A 21,096-nucleotide genomic window follows, 5' to 3' on the forward strand; every position below is an offset into this window, starting at 1 on the left:
TTTCAAAATTTAATTACATATCTTTAGTATTTATATCAACACTCAACAGTTCTTCATTCTAATTATATTCACTTACATAAAACATCACCCCAACATTAAAAGTTAATATTGGGTACATTTTTAACCAGTTTATATTAGTGTTTATATATCACATATTGAAAAAAAATTACATCAATCCAAGTAAATTATAATTAGTCCAAAACACATATTAAGTTCATGAAAATGAAATCATCAACAATTTTTTTTTTTAAAAAAAATATATATATTATTCATATATGTATATAATCAAAAAATATATTTCAGAGACAATCAACCCGTGCAATATAGCACGGTCCATAATCTAGTTAATAGTATAGAGATTTTATAGTTGAGATATATCCAAGGTTTTTTATTCGAAAAAAGAATGTTGTGAATAAAGAAAAAAAATATTCTCCCGGACTAATGAACAAAAAAGTGAAAGTCTCTCAAAGGCCGTTAGGTAGCAAAAAAGCCCATTACAACAAAGATAGACGAAAGCCTAAAAAGCACAACAAATTCGCAACTTTACTCTCAACTCCAGTAAATATGCGGTCATTACTCTTGCCGCCGGCGAGCTCCTCCGGCTTATCCGCCGTCACGCTACGGCCAGGTTTTCAGCCACGCCTGTCAACTCGCCTCATTCCCTTGTTTAATCCACTTGTCTTGGCTCCGAAGAGGAGAGCCACCATCTCTTCATACCAGTCGCCTTCGTCTTCGCTTGTCTATAATTTCCAATTCCGAGGATCTAAACCTAGTTTCGCACCATCCACGGTGGCATTTTCCTATCCGACTTCTCCTGGTTCCGTTTCCGTTGATAATGAGGTCGACAAGGCAAAGCTCGCGCAGGTTCTCGTCTTCTCTTTGGCTCGAATCTTAATTTCCATCTTGATTTTGACTTAAGATTTAGCTGAATTGACTGTAGAGTGAGAGCGTGATGATCTTCTGAGCAAATATCGAAATGATAATTTGGGAAATGATGAGAAATGAAACGATTTTGATGCAATATTCTACTAAAATTCACTGAGGTTAACGAGTTTTCAGAACTAAAATTCAAGGGTTTAGTATGAAAATATATTTTCTCCAGTAATTGAGTCTTTATAGATGCAGAACTGTATCATCTTCTAGTAGAAGATTTGTATTTGTGAAAGAGTGTTTTTATGAGTATGATTGGTTTCACAGGTCGCAAAGAGATTGGAGAAGACTTCAAGGTACTTCAAGAGGCTAGGGAGTATCGGTTTCTGGGGGCAGCTTGTGTCAACAGTTGTGGCGGCTGTGATTCTATCCTTTTCCATTGTTGTTACAGGGAAACCAACTTCACCTGCTACCTTCTATGCAACCGCAAGTGGAATCGCTGCTGCATTTGTCTCGGTTTTCTGGTCGTTTGGGTATATTCGGCTCTCTGAGAGGCTTCGTCGAACTGCTGGCGATCCTGCCAAGGTAGAAAATGTCTTGCTCTTCATTGTTGTTCGATGAGACTCTCTGTGGAAATTGTGATTTTAAAGAGTACAAGTAGTGAACAGGGAAAGTTTGATTTTTGTAAGTAGAAACAGTAAGGAATCTATGATTTTTCTTTAACTCGAATAACGAGTTCTCTTGGTCTGTCTGTCTTACCGTGGAAGTGAACACCCGTCGTAGGTTCTTATTGTGTGTGAACTGGTTTTATCTTTGTTTGTTTAAGACCGGTCTGCGAGTAGTGGTAGCTGTTGAACCTTCTTTGGTAATGATTGGAGAGAACAAAAGCACAATCTGATCATATTTGAGCCTTTAAGCTTATATTTAGTAGCCTCTTGGGTCTCTTTTACTCAGTTCCATATTTTGGTGTGTAGAGAGCGCAATCCGATTTAAGAAAAGGGTATCTTTGTTTGTTAAAGACCGGTTTGCGAGTAGTACTGTTGAACCTTCTTTGGTAATGATGGGAGAGAACAAAAGCACAATCTGATCATATTTGAGTGTTTAAGCTTATATTTAGTAGAACTTTTCGGGTCTCTTTTACTCAGTTCCATATTTTGGTGTATAGAGAGACCAATCCGATTTAACAGGGTATCTTTGTTTGTTAAAGACCGGTCTGCGAGTAGTAGTAGCTGTTGAACTTTCTTTGGTAATGATGGGAGAGAACAAAAGCACAATCTGATCATATTTGAGTCTTGTTTGTATGATTCAGCCAGGTCTCGTAATCGCTGCTGCTGCGTCTTGGGTCCTTTTTACCCAGTTCCGTGTTTTTGTGTCTATAGAGAAAAATCCAATTTAACAAAAGGATACTTTGTTTCAGGCCCCGCCTCGTGCTGATGTTGTGAAAGGTTTGAGAAGTGGGATAATGGTGAATCTTTTAGGAATGGGTGCAGCGCTTCTAGGGATGCAAGCAACGGTTGGGTTTTTAGTCGCAAAGGCTTTAACAACTTCAGCTAACCCTTTTTACCAAGGAGTTTCTCAAGGATACAGCCCCGTTCTTGCTCTCGATGTCTTCCTCGTTCAGGTACACACAAGTCCTATTTAAAAGACTTGGTGATGTCTTATTTAGTTCACTGTTTGACTTAAAGAGCCAATTTGTGCAGGCATCGGCGAACACCTTGCTTTCTCATTTTCTCGGTCTTGTTTGCTCTTTGGAGCTGTTGCGGTCCGTGACAGTGCCTAACTCGGAACCCGTCGTAGTTCCTAAGGTTGCATGAGTTTCTTTGCCTTTTGTGGACTCACTTCATGTAATTCATAAACGTTGAAAGCCAGAGGCTTGTTTCCTTATATATGTGAGAACCAAACGTTGTGGTCTCAACGGCTTTATTAGTAAACATTACTGAATTTACAAATGTGATTTACAAATGTAATTGCATAAAATAACTCAAAATCACAATTCCTTTTAAAAAAAGCAAATGCTTGTTATTTTGTTACTCACATTAATAGAACAGAACAATTTGTCAAAAAATATATTTCACTTTTTTTTTTGTTAAATTGTAAATATTTCATTGAAAATGAAAATAATCAGATGTTACAAAATGTGATAACAAATTGGTCAACCTAAAACATTGGTCCCATAGCAAAAAAAAATAAAAAACATGGAAGCAAAATCAATCAGTACTAAAATAGAATCGATGTCATAATTAAGAAGTTATTGTCGTCAATCCAGTAGTGATAAGGCTCTTGAAAACTCGAGAGTGTGAAGCCGAGAAATGATTGGAGAAAAGCAAGAAGAAGAGCTGAAGAAGCTTATACAATACAAGCAGAAGTTGTTTCATCCGGCAGCCTGAAAAGAAAACTATTCCTCAAAGGAGTCAGAGGAGGCCCGAACAATGACAGTCCTCAACGTCAAGTTTCGACGCTCAGCTGTTAAACCTAGATCCAGAACTCAAATGGGACAACACTAACTAGCAAAGCTTAGAGCATCTCAAACCCTGAACCTTATTGAGGGGTTTATCAGATTTTTTTATTAGTTTTTTTGAGAAAAATTTATTGGATGAACTATATGAAAAAATTGATGTCCAACCCTGAACCCTTTCAAGGAGTTCTTTGGATTATTTTAATAATTTTTTTCTTAATTTTTTTTTTCCGAAAATCAGTTTTACACATTTAATTTATTATAATTTGAAATAAATTATTCATTACATATAAATAAATTACATGATAAAAAAATTAAACAAACTTATTCATTACATATAATTAAAACACAAGAAAAAAACATTAAACCAAAAGAAAAAAATTACATGATAAAAAGATTAAACAAACTTTTTCTCTCTTTTCTGTTTCAACCAATAAAAACAAAACACGTGGCCAATTTATCCCTTCCTGAACCGCTGCTTCAGGTCCATCACAAAGCACCGCTGCTTTCAATTTTGGACTTTTATTTTTTTTTTTAAATCCATAAATGCCCAAGAAATCCTCGATGAACCCCATATTACCCAGCGTTGGAGCTGGTCTTAGAAGCGCTACTCGCTCGAACCAAGATCCTCCCGATGTCAGTAAGCAGAACCAAGCGTCCACAAGCTCTAAAAGCCTTACTACCTCCTCTGAAAGAAAAGTCAACAAGACACAACACAAACTAGAAGCAATCTCAATCAACCACTCAAAACAGAACACTTACTCCAAGAAGACAAGCAAAACACACGTCGGAGGAAAGAAGATTCGCCACACCGACAACTTAAGCAGAAACCGAAGCGAACACTACAACAGCGGAGCTCTGAACACTACCAGAAGGTAGAAAACTTTGCCACCAGAGAATCTCAGAAGACCCGCGCCACCACCGGAACAAATCGCCTCCGACTATAACAAGCCAAGGGAACATGACGGAAAGCACCACAACACTAGAACCACCAAGAAGTAACCGCCGATCTAGACTGATGGCCTAGAGCCCCGTCCTCGAGGACTCCAAAAGGCACCACCAACGAGATCGAGACAGAAAACCTCCACCAAGAGTGACTCTGGAAGGACCGACGAAGAGCAAAGCCAAACCACCAAGGGAGACGTCACAACGCTTATTTCCGATCATAGTACATAAACATAAACGGATTGAATATACAAATCTCAACTTTTTGGTATAAGAACAGATTTCACCTTTTCGGTATTAGATCAGATCATGAAACGATCATGCTGATAACATATTATAAAATTTAATATAAATATATATCAGGTCAAAGCAAATTTTGGGAACCTCCAAGTGCATGCACCCACACGCACACGATTTTTTCTCTCCCAAAACTAGATCTAGGTTTAGCCGCTTCCTTTTTTCGATCTCCCTCTCCGGCGCCGGCAGCTTTGCCGCGAGCTGCGAGAGGGTCCCTTCCGTCAATCCAAAGCTCTTCTCCTCTCTGGAAACTTCTTCTCCGACTCTGTTTGTCGGTTTCGTTGGTGCGGTTCTCGTCATGGGTCATGGTGGTGTGTCTCCGGCTTATGCAATGGCTTTTCCCGGGCGGTAACCGATCATTATGATATATAGGTTATATCTTCACGATCATCATGATCATATGGTATACTATGTCTCTTCAGATCAAATATTTGGTTGGCTTATGATCATATGATAGATGTCTCCTCAGATCACAGCCTCCATATAATAAATGTTCCGAATATATTTATGAAAGATTCAACATTTATGAGAGGTTCCCGAAGAACCGTTTGAAAACAAATGTCTAGAAGACATTTCAGAAAAGTTCTTGAAGAACTGAATTAAAAAAAATGTCTAGAAGACCTATACAAAAGTTTGAAAAGAACTATATGAAAAAAATATCCAGAAGATATACATGAAAGCGTTCCTGAATAAATATTTTTAATAACTTTCGTGCAGAAGACGACTAACATATATACTAACTGTTTTGCATTATAGTTATTAGATTTCTATTTTATTATTTATTTGTGTTTAACTATTTAATTTATTTTATCAATATGGTTAAAAGACAGTAAAACATGTTTTTAAAGGTCAGAACTTCCAAAAGAGCTAAAGAGCTCTGGAAATTAAAAGCTCCAAAGAGCTAAAAAGTTCAAAAAATTTACAAAAATTAAAAAGCTCTCGAAGAGTTAAAAGTTCCGGAAGCTTTGCAATTTAAAAGCCTCCAGAAGAGTTAAAAAACTCCGGAAATTTTCAAAAGTTAAAAGCTCTGAAGAATTACGAGCTGCGGAAGTTTCATGAATTAAAAACTCCAGAAGAGTTAGAAGTTCTGGAAGAGCTAAAAACTTATGAAAATTTAGAAGTTTTTGAAGAACTAAACACTCTTGAAGAGAGAAATTAAAAGATAGTGAAAAGCTCTAAAAAGAGCAAAACGCTCCAGAAGAGCTAGATATTCCAGAAGAACAAAACGTTATAGAAGAATGAAACGTTCAAGAAGAACGAACGTTCCAACAGAGCGAAATGCTATAGAAAAATACATGATGAAGACATGCATAAAGATGGCAAAACTGTTTAAGATAGTAAACCCAAAATTTACTAGTATATAATATAACCGGTTTAAGTCATCCCGATGTAACAATGGTATTGAGAATTTATGTGAAAAAAAACCCAAAATTTTTCACACATAACATGTCTTGTTAAAAATAAAAAAGGATCATCATGAGAGATAAATCACCATTTTTTGTTGAAAGATTATTAGATATAATGGTTGGATTTTTTTTAAAGTCCCCCAAAATATATAATAGATCTAAGACCGAAAATCAGTTTAAGTTGAATGGACAAGTAAGGACATCATCTCAAAGAAAGTATAAAGAGTCTCACAAAAGGATTTGATGCATAATACAAGGTCTAAAGATGGGTTATTTGGATATGTTTTGGTCATAAAGTAGGATTCATTCGAGATGGATGAACTTGAAAAATCATCATCTCGAGTGGGAGAATTAGAAAATCCCATATCAAAAGTAGTGGAACATCTTTAAGATTATATTTTTAAAATTTGGTTTTATGGATAATTTATAAAGCGATTCATAAGTTGCAGGATCAACAATGGTGAAATTTCTCCATGTTTTGGTATGGAAGAGCTAATGATTCAGATTTTATGAAATGAATTATCATTATGGATCCTCGTATAAATGATTTTGAACTTGATGTTCAAAAGATAATTCATATGTAAATGTCAGACATACAATGAAAAAAAAAAAAATTCCAGCTCAAAATGCTCCAAAAATATGTCCATGAAGGACGATTTATCAATAAAGAGTCTATGGCACGTAAGAAACGTGATAGACTACTTTGGTTCCAAATATAAAATCCTCAAAAGAAAAGGAGAAAATATATATAAAAAAAGGATGAATCTCCTGAATAGACCCGTTGATATGATTAGTAATAAAATAAGGTACCTGAATGATATCATTGATAATGATAAAGAGATCTCGATTAATTATGTTATTACAAAAGAGTGTGGAACCAAAGATAAAAATAACTGTCGACAGTATAAACAAAATATCATGCGATATAAATGAGGATCATAAATTTACCTCTGTGGATGAGTGTAGAAAGTGAAAATATTGGTCAAACAGTGAAAAGAGACAATCAAATCTATGCTAAGCTCATATGAAAAATGAGAAATTTTTGGACCAGCAGTCCAAACATTAAAAGTAATATCAAGTCTCGCAGAAAATGAGCGACTTGAATTGCGAAAATTCTCCCTGAAAGATTAATGATATCATAATTATATTCCCGAAAACTCTACTTGTTGAGTATATGTTGCATGAGGTTTAATAATTTTAGCCGATAGATGGATCAAAGAAAATGATCATTGATTTAGTCATTAGATATGATGCCATTTAGAAAAGAAAATTATGTTCAGTTTGTTTTGCAGGTATATTCCAATTAGACATCTCATCTCAAAATATCCCAACAGGATCTAAAATATAGAAAAGCTCAGATTTAAGCATTTCTAAAGAAAGTGCTATTTAATCCTCCCTATAATATATTTTGAACTTGAAGTTCATAAAATTTGGAAGTGCTCCACAAAAACTAATGTTCTTGAAGAACAAAATTTCATTGGAGCATTTAAAAAGGGAGAGGCCAATGAACTCTAAAATTCTCCTGAAGAGAAAGAAAATTTAGAGAATAAAATGAAAAGGTTCTAGAAGAATCAATAAAAGAAAATCTTTGGACTTATAGTCATTATACCTGAAGAAGTAATGTCATCCGAGACCAAATAGGTCTTTATTCAAAACAATGAGAAAAAACGAAGTCAAAGATATAAAGTCCGATATGTGGCATAAATTCTTTTTCAAAGACCGAAAATTGATATTCTCCAATCATGGATGTAATCACATTCAGTAAATGTGCTGATAAAAATCTCAGAAGGATCAAGGATGCCTGAAGCATCTGAAAAATTTATTTGGTTAAGTTACATTGATCAAAAGAATGGTTTGAAATGAGAGATCTTGGAAAGTCAGGATAATATATTTCATGAAAAAAGTATGGCTAACTCAAACTATGGACCAGAAATCCAAAGATTTGAGAATGATGATTATACGAGTTTGTTCACTAAGGCTATATTTATAAAGATCTCAAAAAGATGGTGTATATATTTAGAATGCATTTCCTGAAGATAATGCTTCCAAGGGGAGATTCGTAGCTGCACTGTTTTTTCCTTTTTCATGGTTTTAATCCTAATGAGTTTTTTCATAACGAAGTTTTTAACGAGACAGAAAATGAAAACGGAAAAAGATAAACATCTAAAGAGAAATACTTCCAGAAAAAGTATAATGAAGAGCATAGATGTATTTTTTTTCTTTACTATGGTTTTGTCCTATTGAATTTTTTCATGATGAGGTTTTTAGTAAAACATCAAAGAATACGCAAAGGATATCCAAGATACCAAAAGAAAGTATTACAATGACGTAAAAGTCAAGAATCATCTATTCACAGGAAAGATTCATCAATTCGAAGAAGAAGTTTATAAAGAGAAGATTATATCGATATTTTCAAGAAGACATTAATAATAGATAATCAAGAGAGAATGTTAGAAAAGATAAGATTATCCATTTTAATAGTTTAATATTTACTTGTACTTGAAATTTCTTTCACCTACTTGAGTAAGTCGGTAACTTTGGTGCTATAAATATGTACCTAAGGCTAAGAAGAAAACAGATTATAAGAAGAAGAAAAACATCTTCTCATATACGTGCGTCTCTCATTCTCTCTCTCTGTCTCGTGTTTCTCCATTCTCTCTCTTTTCATATGCATATATAAAATAATATATAATATACACACACAAATATATCTCACCTCATATATATTTATATTAAAGTTTATAATATATGCAAATTAGATACAACTAGTGTTGACCCGTTAAAGAATCCGGTTTAGGTTTAATGCTAATACCAGATGCATATAAACTCGCTAAAAACTGGCAAAACTCGATAAACCCACGATCTGGTTTGTGATTGAACCGATGGATACCAGTTTAAAATAAATTTTGAACAAATTCAAAAAATTTGATTTTAAAAGATCTTCACAGTATTTTTTGACATACTGATTAACATTGTTGTTTTCTAGTTATATATATAATATTGAATAAATTATGTAAATTTTTTTTATAAAAAAAATAAAAATTTCAGTAAGCCGCCGGAGGAAACCGAAAAGAATGGTGATAGAAATAACAAAAATTGGTTGAGATGATTTGTTTATACTTCGCTTTCATCATTAATAATGTTTTGCTTTTGATTTATTTTAGATTAACTTTATAATTATCGTTATTCATGTTAAATATTTATTAAACTATTAATCTTTATGTTTATTTTTGTTTTTGTTTTTATTTTTAATGTTAATTTGTCATCAAATGTTTTATAAAGTTGTGCTAATAGTTATCATTTTATTAATTTTTAACTATATTCTCAATATATATATAATTAATTTATTTGTCCGCAGTTAAACCATGGTTAAATTACTGATCCGAAATACATTTGGTTCACAGGGTTTAAAAACATTGGATACATCAATTGAAAAAGTCAAATGGTCCAGTTTAAGGTTATTGGGTTTAAGAACTGGTCCAATCCAAACCAATTTAGGCACGAAAATTAGATGCAGCCACAGTTTCTCACTCTCTTAGTCTCTTCTGCGCCAAGCGGTTTGCTATTTTCTTACTGGACGCTTCTTCTTCTGATGCTTGTAGGATAGTAAAAACCCTAAACTTTGCCTCAAATTGGGTTTTTTTTTTCTTTTTTTTTTTTTTTTCTGGGTAACTGTTGATTTTGCGAATCTGAATTCGTGCAGAGTCGATGGATTTGATCGGAAGTCTACCTGACGAGGTTCTTTGCCATATACTGTCTTTCCTTACGATAAAGGAAGCTGCTTTGACATCGATTCTCTCAAAGAAATGGCGCAATTTATGGGCACTTGTCCCTAATCTTGACATTGATGACTCTGTGTTTCTTCATCCGGAAGAAGGTAAGCGAGAAAGAGAAGGGATTATTCAGAGCTTCATGGATTTTGTGGAGGGTTTTGGCATTGCAGGGTAATACTCGCATTAAGAGATTCTCCCTGAAATGCAAAACTGGTATTGATACAGATCGTGTGAATTTTTGGATATGTAATGTCCTGCAGCGTGGTGTTACAAACCTTGAGCTTGTCCTCGATTTTCCTAGAGACAATGACGATTTAGATTCCGAATATATGTATTTTCTGCCTAAGGAGATGTTTGTCAGTAGCAAACTAGTCGAGCTGAGTTTAAGAAGTGAGTTTGGTGTTGATTGGTGGCGTGGAGGTACAGCAACTTTCTTACCAATGCTTAAAACCCTCAGCATTGAATCAGACGGGGTTTTGTTAGGTGATAAGCTTGATGTGTTTCTGTCTGCTTTCCCTGTGCTTGAGGAGCTCTCCATTTCTGATATTGAGTGGCTTGATTGGGATGAAACCGCGTCAAGTGCAAGCCTCAGGAAGCTATCTATCTATGCAAGTGGTTTTGAAGACTGGAGAAATCCGAAAAGCATTTCTTTTGATATTCCAGGCCTGGTTTGCCTTGAGTATTCTGATTTTGTTGCTGCGGACTATCCAAAAGTTAACTTGACAAATTTAGTTCAGGCTCGACTCGAATTTAAAGTAACTGAAGATGAATTGGAGCTAATTCGTGCGCCGAATGATGAAGATGATGTTATGCTGCGTCTTAGGAATGTTTGGAAGCTCATCAGTGGCATAAGAAATGTTCAGAGGCTTTTGTTATCTGCAGTTACTCTTGAGGTCAGTTGTGCTAGGGTTTCTTTTCATTTCTGTAACAAATTTTGCAGATGGGTAATGTTGAGTTGGGGCTTTGTCTTGTTGCAGTTACTTTCTCTATACTATGTATCGATGCCTGTGTTCAACAACCTTAAGGTTTTACGGATTAGGAGTGACGCAGATCTGGGATGGCAAGCAATGCCGGTTCTCTTAAGGAACTGTCCACATTTAGAAACTCTAGTCCTTGAGGTATAAATATTACTCACTAATATACAGTTTCACACTTTAAAATTCCCTTTTATTGATTCGTTTTTCTTTCAGGGTCTCTTACACTACGTGACTGATAAATGCGGTGATGTTTGCGACTGCATATCTCGGGAGGACAAAGGTCGTTCACTCTTATCTTGTCCAGTGAAGAAGTTGCAGATTAAAGGGTTTCAAGGAACAGTTAGAGAGAAAGAGATGATAAGGCATTTCTTGGAGTCTTTCCCATGTTTGGAGGAGATGGAAGTATATGCCAAAGAGAATGATCCTCCCAACTTTGAAGAAGCTAGAATCTTTAAAATCGTCGCATGTAAGGTCCACGAGGAGGTCACGACGGAGATCGTGCTGCAGTCCAAGGGATTCGCGTTCGGCAAGTTGGTACAACTGAGAAGTTTGTCCCAAACTCAGATGGAGGAGATCTCTGCTCAGGTATATATTGATTATACGCAAACTCATCACGGTTTTGAGTTAACTACCCTGTCTTTTTCTTGTTTTCTGCAGTTTGCTCCCCGCAATAACAAACATATCTACGATATGACTTTCATCTTGCATGGAACTTCTCCTCCACCGCAAGAGATGTCTCAAGACTACCTTCAAAAGCAGATAGATGCTAATAAAGCCAATATTGCGGAACTTAAGGAAATGCAACGAGGCTACGAAGCTCTGTTGGATAGCATTGTTGATCAGAACTCGTTGATAGCATCAGCTTTGAGGGCTCTACGTGCAAATGGCTTAGAAGGTGCAGAGGCATTGAACGATCAGGAGATGGCCGAGAAGAACCGGGACCTCGAGGCCCAGTTTGATATCATTGCCCAACAGAATCCAATGCTAGCTTCAGCGTTGAAGGCTTGGCGTGCGACTAACTTAGAGCGAGGAGAGACGTCATGGGATCAGGAGAGGACCGAACTCGACCAATCTACGTCCTAAGCTGTGTCCGCAGAGTTTTTGCCTCGAGATGGAGATTAATGTTTGTTTTTGGGTAATGACATAATTAAATTTATGCTTGTTTTTTTTTTTTCTCTTTTGTAAAATAATTTTTATGTTTCAATTTTAAACTAAACCGATGTGGAAGTGGCATTTAATTTGCGTTTTTGGGTAATGACATAATTTACTTACTCACTTGACTGGATGCGTCTCCTTGAGTTATGGTATTCATTTTGGATGTTTCAGCTTCTCATAAGCATTTGCATGTCTTCTTGAACTGAAAGTTTGAGACTTTTCTTCTGCTTTCGACTCTGTATCAAAGTAGGTACCGAATTTTCTCATATCTGGCTCTATCTCAATATTTGTTCTAGTCATATCTTTACTTGTTTCTCTCTATTTAGATATTTTTGCGGTGGTTGATAATTAGGATGGATAGTATCAGCAGTCTACCTAACGAGATCATTTGCCACATCGTGTCCTCCCTCTCTGCAAAGGAGGCTGCTTTCACAACGGTTCTCTCAAAGAGGTGGCTGAATCTGTTTACCATCATACCAAATCTCCATTTTAGCGACTGGGTTGAGAAACCGGAGAGTTTTGTGGGTCAGTTAGTGGCTCTGCCAGACAGTTCCCGTGTAAGGAAGTTCACTCTTCTAAAACGTCTAGGGCTTTTTGAACTAGCTGATGAGCACGTCCATTGTTGTCTTTGTAATGTGCTGAAGCGTGGTCTCATGGATCTTGAACTAAACATAGAAAGTGAGTTTGGATGTTCACCACCTTTCCAGGTCTTGGTTGCAGGGGTTAGCCATAATGACATAGATAAAGGGAAACCATTCTCGCTGCCCTTTGAGATCTTCACTTGCCAGACACTTGTTACGCTAAAACTAGGAACAAGTGTTGTTATCTATCAACTTCCTGAGAATGCTTTACTTCCAGCGCTTAAGACTCTCATTCTTGACAAAGTTCGGTTCTATGGTCTTTGTGGCTGTGCGTTCCAAAAGCTTCTTTCTGCTTGCCCTGTGCTTGAAGAGTTAGTCATAGATAGTGTGGACTGGGAAGATTGGAAATGGTCTCGCACTGTATCCAGTCCAACCCTTCAAAGACTTAATATTAATAGAACACAGCATTTTTATTTTGATGGATCTGATTTTGGGAGCATCACGTTTTATACTCCGAAGCTTGTCTACTTAGAGTACGCTGATTTTATTCCGGATGAGTATCCTGTTGTTAATTTTGACTCCCTCGTCGAAGCTATGTTGGATCTATTTATGACGGTAGATCACACTTGGAATGTAGGATTCGCAGGTGATGATGATCCTATTTCTAGCAATCCAACTAATCTATTAGGGCTTGAAGAATGTTCATATCCTGACCATACTATCTCCAGACACTTTGGAGGTAAGTCTGTTGTTGTTTGTTTATTCGTTCTCTGTGTTATGTAATTACATATCTGAGAAAGCAAAAGTACATAAAGAGGATTATCAAGAATCAAATGCTTTCTATTTTGCAATTGGTTGATGTAGTTGATATTTTTATTTTGTTTCAGGCATTTTATTTCTTCCGTGAAGCAATACCAATATTTGAAAATCTAAATCGTCTATCTTATACACCAAATGAAAATGATGATGGTTACTGTATGCGATCTCTGCCATTTCTGCTAACCAAGTCTCCAAATCTAGAGACTCTTGTCCTCGAGGTATGTTTAAAAACCTCAAATGTTTATTAATAGATATTAAAAAATCTCTAATTTCTCTTGTTTCAGTGTTCGTTGCACTATGATCAACATAAACCAGAATCTGTTTGCAAGTGCATGTTGGGTTATTCTTGCCTATTATCATGTCCTGCGAAGGTCCTAGAGATAACCAAGTACGAGGGAACTAAAGGAGAACTGGAGCAAATGAAACATTTCCTAGGGAAATTTCTTGAGTTGGTGAAAATTCGTGCTGGGGCAAGAGATGATGAGGAAAAGTTGCGATTCACCATGGATCTGCTAATGTTTCCCAGAGCTTCGGTTAATTGCAAGATCGAGGTTTCTTAATTGCTCTAAGTCATGCATGAAGAAAACACTTTGGTTCTTCTAGTCTTCTAGCTGCATCTGTTTAAAACTTGAAAAATTGTCGGAGTTTCCTTGTTATTTTTCCCTGGCCTTATCTTTCTTGTTTCGACTTTGATTTTATTATTTACCAGTGGTTTTGCTTTGATGGGTCTGTTATAATATCTTACTACAAAATGAGAAAGATTGCTCACAAGATTCGTCGAACATAAACGATTTGCTTGCCAGAAACACCACCATATTCCAATTAGAGTTACCTATCGTTGCGCATAGACAATGGACTTGTGAATCTACAGTGTTCTTCCTATAAAGAGAATCAAATGAAGTTTTGATTCTGAGTTAAAAAAACACATTACAGCTTGTGGAATAACGCTCTTAGCTCTCAATTCCTCTATTCATCTACGCTCTTAGCTCTCAATTCCTCTATTCATCTACGCTCATAGCTTTTTACGTCACTCTCTTTGACCTCCCCAACTCAGTCATAATCTTTCCTGTTTCTTTAACTGCATGCAACAAAAAAGAAAGCCAAAAGATTAGTTAGTATTGAGAGGTGGTCACTTAGGTGTGATATGTTCAAACAAACAACATAGATCATGCAAAAAATGCAGTACCATTAATGTACTCAAATATCTAAGCATATAGTTGAATGTGTTACACTATAAGATTGGAACCGGTGGACTCCTCTAATTGGTTTCACCATTGAAGAAACTTGATTTACTAATAGAAGTCTCGGAACTCTTGACTTATCCTCCATACTAAAACCCTAGACAAATCCAGAATGCCTATTCTCCTCACTCTCCTTTAAACCTTCAGCGCTCAAAACATTAAACAACCTACATAAGCTCTGTAGTAAATCTGGAAAAGCCACAATTTCCTGAACCACCCCTCAGCTAGTTACAATAGTCACAACAACACATTATCAGAGGTTCAGTATGCTTTACCTATTGCATCTTCTTTATATATGTAGAATTTTTTAAATTCACTAACAGTATTTGTATTTGAGGTTAAAGTCATTCGAGGCTGAAGGAGAATAAAGTTTGAGAACCCTAAATTGTTACCGTCTTCATCTAGACGACGGCGAAGGCTAAGTTTCCTCTGAGTTTGGTATCGTCTTCCGTTATCGATAAAAGGTTATAGTTCTTCGTTTTCTGTGAATCTCTCTTACGGATTGGATCTAGGTGTTTGGTATGGCGACGGAAAGGTTATCATCATGTGGCTCCGTAGATTCGATCAGCTCTTTTCCAGATGAGATCCTTGCTCCGATCTTGTCCTCTCTTCCTACTAAACAAGCCGCTTCTATCTCGATTCTCTCCAAAAGATGGAGGAATCTGTTTCAACTCATGAATCTTCTCTGCGCATCTTTCTATTTTGACGACTCTGTTTTACTCCATCCCGAGAGAGAAGATAATGTTAATGTCCATGCCCAGGATAGCTTCAGAGATTTCGTGGATAAAGCACTTTTCTAATGTTGCAATCCATTGAAAAAACTCTCACTAGTATGCGGTGAAGACAATGCTGGTCGTACCCGAGGATGGGTATCAAAGGCATTGGAACGAGGCGTTTCGGATCTTGATCTTCGTGTAAGGATGACGTATTTCAACAAGAAGCCACCAACTCTTGATCTTCCTGAAACCATATACATAAACAACACACTGGTCAAGCTCACTTTAGGAACAGAGCTTTGTCTTGGACGTGCTCCTTATGATGTTGATCTTCCTCTGGTGAAGAGTCTCTTCCTTGATACAGTCTGGTTCACAGATTTTGATTTGGGTGAGTTGATCCAAGGTTGCCCGAAGCTCGAAGAACTATGCATACATCACGAACATATTCCAGATGAAGAGCTCGGTTTCGATACCATTCAACCTCAGGAATATATAGAACACTTGAACGTCAAGAAAGTCACAATTCGCTACAATGACCATTTCACTTTCAACCGTCATTTGATATTGAACGCACCACGTCTGATCTACCTCGACTACTCTGACTACCTAACTTGTAATGATATAAACTGGGGATATTTTAAATCGACCAGTGTCTTCAATGATCTTTTAGAAGCCCGCCTCAATATTGCTTCCTCTCCGAATGGGAGATTTAGCAATGAACATAAAATCTGTTCAGAACTCTTGAATTTTATCTGCAATATATGTTCAAATCCTTTACATCTCTTCTAATACTGCTGAGGTATCATCTCTCTCTATCTCTTTCCTTTTTCCTTTCTGTGTTCTTTCCCTGTCTTAATTAACGATCGACCGTTTGTTGTATGCGGCGTGGATGTGTTGCAGGTGATGCATGAGTACCTTGATTATTGGCGAAATCATGATGGATTTCCTTTCTTGAAGAACCTGGCTACTCTAAATTTTGAGAGTAAGAACAGGAAAGAATATTGGGAATTGCTGTCTATTATGATAGAAAAATCTCCAAAGCTAGAAACTCTGGTCCTTAAGGTATGATTTCCCATTTATAATAGAACTTGTGCGAGAATCCGAATATATCAGTCTCTAAGTTTTGTTTTATGGTTTTATATTCCAGGGTTTGTGCGGTATAGGCAATCTTGAGGTTGTTAACATTGGTGGAAATGTGGTGAAGGTGGTTGAGATCCAAGATTATGAAGGAAGACTTGAAGAGTTTAACCATGTCAAGTGCTTCTTGTGGGAAATGGAGAATCTTGAAAAGATGTCAGTGAAGATTAGTGATAAGATAGAGAAGAAGTTGCAAGTCACAAATGTTCTTCTTGCTCTTCCCAAACGTTCGTCAAAATGTAACATCCATGATCCATGTCTTGTAATCGTTTTTTTCCAGTTTGAAAAACTTAATAAAAATAAAACTGAATGTTATATAGGTCGGCCTGGTATGTTATTGGTTTTGTTGATTAATAACTGACTAGGTGTTGTTGATTACTATATTCAACTATTCGAGGTCGGTCTGGTAATTTGAGTTCGAAAGATCTTAAGTTGATCAGATTTTATTAAGTTCTCAGTTACAGTTCGTTCAGTTCGGAGGATTCTCGGCGAACTCAATACAATATTCAGGTCTCTATTCTCCGGGTCCGAAAAAGGCTCCCTTCTACAGTAACAATTCTACTATTTATAGTAAACAAGCGAGGAGACGTTTTAGGACTTCTCGTTCAGCTCTCACCGCCTCTCGTCGCTGGGCTTCTCTCTAATGGGCCGCGCTGTCAGGCCAGGCCCATTTCGGCTAAGGCCATCGTAAACTGGGGTCAATTGGGCCGGTCTCGGTCTTTAACCGGTCCAGACCGGGGAGCGGAGCGTACCACCAACAGTATGCCCCCCCCCCCAGTTCGGTAAATGGACCTGGCTGACTTTTGCCGAATTAGAGTTGGATCGGTTACAGGCCGAGGTCGGCGACGTCGAGTTCTCGGCTTACACCCTTCGTCTTCCCTGGTGCCTTGGCAAGGGTACTTAAGTATTTTCGCTTGCAGGAAACTGAAAAGACGCGTCGGTTTAGACGGGAAATCGAGACGTTACGAGGCGCAGAACTCGAGAAGTCGCAATGATTCGCTCTTCTATAAATAGGGTTCAGCTCTCCCAATTTCCTACTTTCGCTCCTAATGCCAAGGTATTTGCTCTCCCTTCTCTCCAAATTTTCTTCTTTCTCTCTCTAGAGTTTCCGGTCGCCGTCCGCCGTGCTCTCTCGTCGACGATCATTCTCTCGAACTCTCCGACGATGTCTTCCGACTCTTCTTCCAATTCCGAGGTCGCGATCCTTCCCGAACACCGCAGGGAGGAAACTTCTACCGAGATCTCGAGCTCGGGGTCTACGGAGCATTCCTCAAATGCTTCTCTGGTTCGGAAGAACTCCCGGGTCGTCGAGGTCGGCTCTGGTAGCCGAGTTCCGATTCGGGCTCCGGAACGGATGGATCAAAATCCCCGCGAGCCCGAGGGCCAAGTTCCTGCCGATTTGGCACTGGAACAGGAACCTGTCATGAAGACAGACGAGGACGCTCCATTGCGCGAGGTCGGGGATGGAGGGGCACAGGATCCCAATGACGACAATATGATGCCGATCGCGGATCGGCCGTGTATATGCGCTCCGGTAAAATCCACACTGTCATCTCCAGAGACAGTTCGGGCTGCTATGCTGATCAGCGGAGCCCCTCCCGGGATCATTATCCAGGTCCCCGAGCCGGATGAGCGTCCATGGGACGCACCCGAGGACTTCATCTGTGTCTACGAAGCCTATTTTCGCGAGGCCGGGTTGAAATTTCCCTTGCCTCGCTTGTTGTTTGCTTACTGCAATCGTCGCGGGTGCGCGATCTTGCAGCTTCAGCCGGCGTCAATAGTGAATTTTGTTGGGATTCTCCAGCTCGGGCGCGACATCCGGGCTCACATCAACGTAGCTCAATTCGAGGAGCTCTTTATCATGAAGGTCTCGGTGGCGAAGAGTTGGTTTCTGTCGGTGAATTGCAACCCGAAGTTCGACCTGGGAACAAGGCCAGCAAGTTTCCGAACTGGGATCAAAGCTACTTTTTTGTCCGTGTGGATTCGGTATCTGCTGAGAATCCAGAGAGCACGTTCCGGACTGACTGGAGTATCGATTTCGGTACATATCTCACGGTTAACTCCTCTATTTTTTGGTCGGTACTAACAAACGTTTTATGCTCATGCAGATCGCCACGTCCCAGGATTTATTCAGCGCTCCCTCACGTCCGACCTCGCGAAGCAATTGAGTATCGCCGGACAGCTCCGTTGGCCACTTGCCTACCGGGAGAAGATTGATCGCCGGATAAAGAGGGCTACAGAGGTATGAGTTCTCGGATCATCTTGAATTTGCTATCACTTAGACTGTGGCTGACACTTTTTTTTTTGTAGCTAAAAATAAGGAGGAACCCAGTTCGTCGAGACCGGTCCCGAAGAAGAAGAAATCGAGGAAAAGCACCAAGAGAAGTCGGAGAATGGCGTTCGATAGGTCGGATTTCCCAATCATGAACTTTGGGGCTGATGAGGAAGACGACAATGCCCCAATCGACATCGTCGGTCTCGATGGGAACGAGGCTGGTGACGGTGTCGAAGCTGTTGTCGAGGTCGATAACTTCCCGGTTGGCCCGGTTGACCCTCTGATCCCGGTCGCAAAACCGGAGGGCGATGTGGCGGGAACTAGTGTTCCCGAGACGACTCCTCAGCCTCAAATGGAGGAGGGGGAAATTGGTGAGCAGGATGAAGACGAGCTCACCATAGCCGACCACGCCCGCAAGAAGAAAGGCAAGTCCTTGAAGAAGTCGTCTCGGAAGAGGGGTGGTGAGCCTGAGACGGCTGCGAGTGAGGGGACTTTGGTCCTCCATGACTCACCTAATGCTTCTCAGGTTCCTCCAGCGGATTCGGCTGCCGAGACGGAGAACCCGAGGTCGTCCAAGAGGCGTCGGACTTCCGACTCGTCCTCTTTCTCGGTCCGACTTAAGTACAACAAGGACCGGTCTTTCTTCGACGACTAGTCTGCCTGCGCCGAGCTCTTCAGGCAGATCGTGCCGGCCTTGTCTCCGATGCCTGAGACGAAAGACCTCTTCCGCCCCAAGTCTTACGCTCGGGTCGCGAAATCTGCCTCTGCTGTAAGTTTCCCTCCGTCTTGAATACTTAAGCTTTTTTATTTTTGAAGAATTTTGACTTGGGTTCTTTTTTCAGCTCGTCTGTGATACCAACGAGCTCGTTCGTGAGTACGACTCCGAGGTCGAGAGGCTGAGGAGGATCAATGCTGAGGTCGCTGCTGAGAGGGCGTCTCTGGAAACGTCGTACCGGGACGAAAATGGGAGGTACGAGGCTGCTATACTGGCCTTTACCGAAAACGAGAAGGAGAACGCGGCTCTGAAAGAGCAAGTCGAGGCCATGATGAAGCGAACTGTCGAGCTGGAGGGGGACGTGGACGCTCTGTCCAAGTCGTTCAAGACCAGCGAGCTCGAGAGGCGGAAGTACCGGGATGCCGAGTCGAAGAGCAAGAAGATGTTGGCCGCCCTTGGAGCCAAGAGTGAGGGGAAGCTCGCCAAGATGAAAGACTTTATGGACAAGTCCGAGCTCAGAAAGGCGCCGTTCCTCAAGCTTAACCAGGCGACTGCTCTGGTCGGTTTCTACGACTTCCTCAGGCGCGAGCACAACATGATCGTTCCGCCTCACATCGTAGAGATGTATGGGCGCAGGATCAAGAACTGCACGAAGGAAGTCGATGATGTCCCTCTCCCGCGGCTCGCAAATGAGGACTTCCTGCTTCCGAGTGATGACGACCTCATCCCAAGGATCGTGCTTCCACCGGGAACGCAAGTGCCGGATGGTTTGGACCAGTTTGGCTCGAACTCCAAATCCATCTCGGCTGATCGGGCAGCGAGTCTCAAGAGTCCGGCGTCCGTTGCTCGCCAATAATTCTCTTAGTTTTCCTTAGTTTATTTTGGTGTTTGTTGTAAAGACTGTCTTGCCCGTGTAGTTCGGGTTTTTTTTTTACCGCCGTTTTTAGGCGTTGTATTTGTTGTCGTCTAGTTCGACAATATTCGGATACTTTTATGAAATGAACATGTTTCCCTTTATCTCGACTTTTACTTAGAATTTTCTTCTGATATTTCATTGCGGACTGTTGGGAGTTCGGCTTGTTTTGATTAAATTTGGAGTTCGTGATGTTATTGCGACGATGCAGACGAACTCGGGGAACTTTTCGAACTTGAATCGCGGTCGGCGGATTGCTGTTCGAAAGAGTGAGTGCGGGTTGGGCTCCGGCTTTGAATAGTGGGCACCGTGGGGGTGCGGGCGAGACGGATCTCGGCTTTTGAGATTGTATTCATGGGGAATACATAGTTCGATCTCCTGGCTGGGGAGTCGATATATGGAGTTAGTTATAGAAATGAAAAAGATGGATTTTTATTGGATTTGTAGCTGGACTCGAAATCCAGCTGCCTACGTACCCTTTTACAAGGGATCAAGCCACTCGTAGTTCAGTTTACAGGGGTGAGTTCGGCCGGAGCCGGACTGGTTTTTTATTTTTTTATTTTTTTATTTTTTTATTTTTTTTTTGAGTCCGCGCACGTGTTGGCTGGGACTTAGTAATAATATCGTTTGAGATTGGCTGAGTTCCAGGATCGCGGGATCGGCGTTCCGTCGAGCTGCATGAGTTCGTAAACCCTAGGCTTGACGATTCTCATTATCTGATATGGACCTTCCCAGTTCGTTCCCAGTTTTCCTGCATTCAGCTCCTCAGTGTTCTGGAACACTTTGCGTAAGACGAGGTCGCCTTCATCGAAGTGCCGACC

The 21,096-nt window shown here is 39.5% G+C and overlaps 3 protein-coding genes and 1 pseudogene across 3 annotated transcripts; all 4 read left to right on the top strand.

Moving 5' to 3' along the window:
• Positions 1–499: 499 nt before the first annotated feature.
• LOC18025983 (protein TIC 21, chloroplastic) lies at positions 500–2,832 on the top strand. The gene is made up of 4 exons (XM_006409504.2): positions 500–864; positions 1,198–1,455; positions 2,288–2,491; positions 2,571–2,832. The coding sequence occupies exons 1-4, from the start codon at positions 565–567 to the stop codon at positions 2,682–2,684; spliced, it is 876 nt and encodes a 291-aa protein (XP_006409567.2). The 5' UTR covers positions 500–564; the 3' UTR covers positions 2,685–2,832.
• A 6,810-nt stretch (positions 2,833–9,642) lies between these two features.
• Positions 9,643–11,968, top strand: LOC18025984 (F-box/LRR-repeat protein At3g58940). Its single transcript, XM_024160854.1, is given in 5 exon segments — positions 9,643–9,899; positions 9,901–10,639; positions 10,724–10,864; positions 10,937–11,308; positions 11,381–11,968. Coding segments are annotated over 5 exon segments (1,896 nt in total). The 5' UTR covers positions 9,643–9,681; the 3' UTR covers positions 11,807–11,968.
• A 263-nt stretch (positions 11,969–12,231) lies between these two features.
• LOC18025985 (F-box/LRR-repeat protein At3g58980) lies at positions 12,232–13,838 on the top strand. The gene is given in 5 exon segments (XM_024160852.1): positions 12,232–12,568; positions 12,620–13,145; positions 13,147–13,198; positions 13,347–13,496; positions 13,563–13,838. Coding segments are annotated over 5 exon segments (1,341 nt in total).
• A 1,202-nt stretch (positions 13,839–15,040) lies between these two features.
• Positions 15,041–17,367, top strand: LOC18025986 (annotated as a pseudogene).
• The last annotated feature ends 3,729 nt before the right edge of the window (positions 17,368–21,096 follow it).

Source organism: Eutrema salsugineum, unplaced genomic scaffold (assembly GCF_000478725.1).
Source record: "Eutrema salsugineum unplaced genomic scaffold, Eutsalg1_0 scaffold_11, whole genome shotgun sequence".
Classification (NCBI taxonomy): domain Eukaryota; kingdom Viridiplantae; phylum Streptophyta; class Magnoliopsida; order Brassicales; family Brassicaceae; genus Eutrema; species Eutrema salsugineum.

Coding starts and splice junctions, on each gene's coding strand:
- LOC18025983 (XM_006409504.2), top strand. CDS start 565: ATGCGGTCATTACTCTTGCCGCCGGCGAGCTCCTCCGGCTTATCCGCC. Junction 865..1,197: donor ACAAGGCAAAGCTCGCGCAG/GTTCTCGTCTTC, acceptor TTGGTTTCACAG/GTCGCAAAGAGATTGGAGAA. Junction 1,456..2,287: donor CTGCTGGCGATCCTGCCAAG/GTAGAAAATGTC, acceptor ACTTTGTTTCAG/GCCCCGCCTCGTGCTGATGT.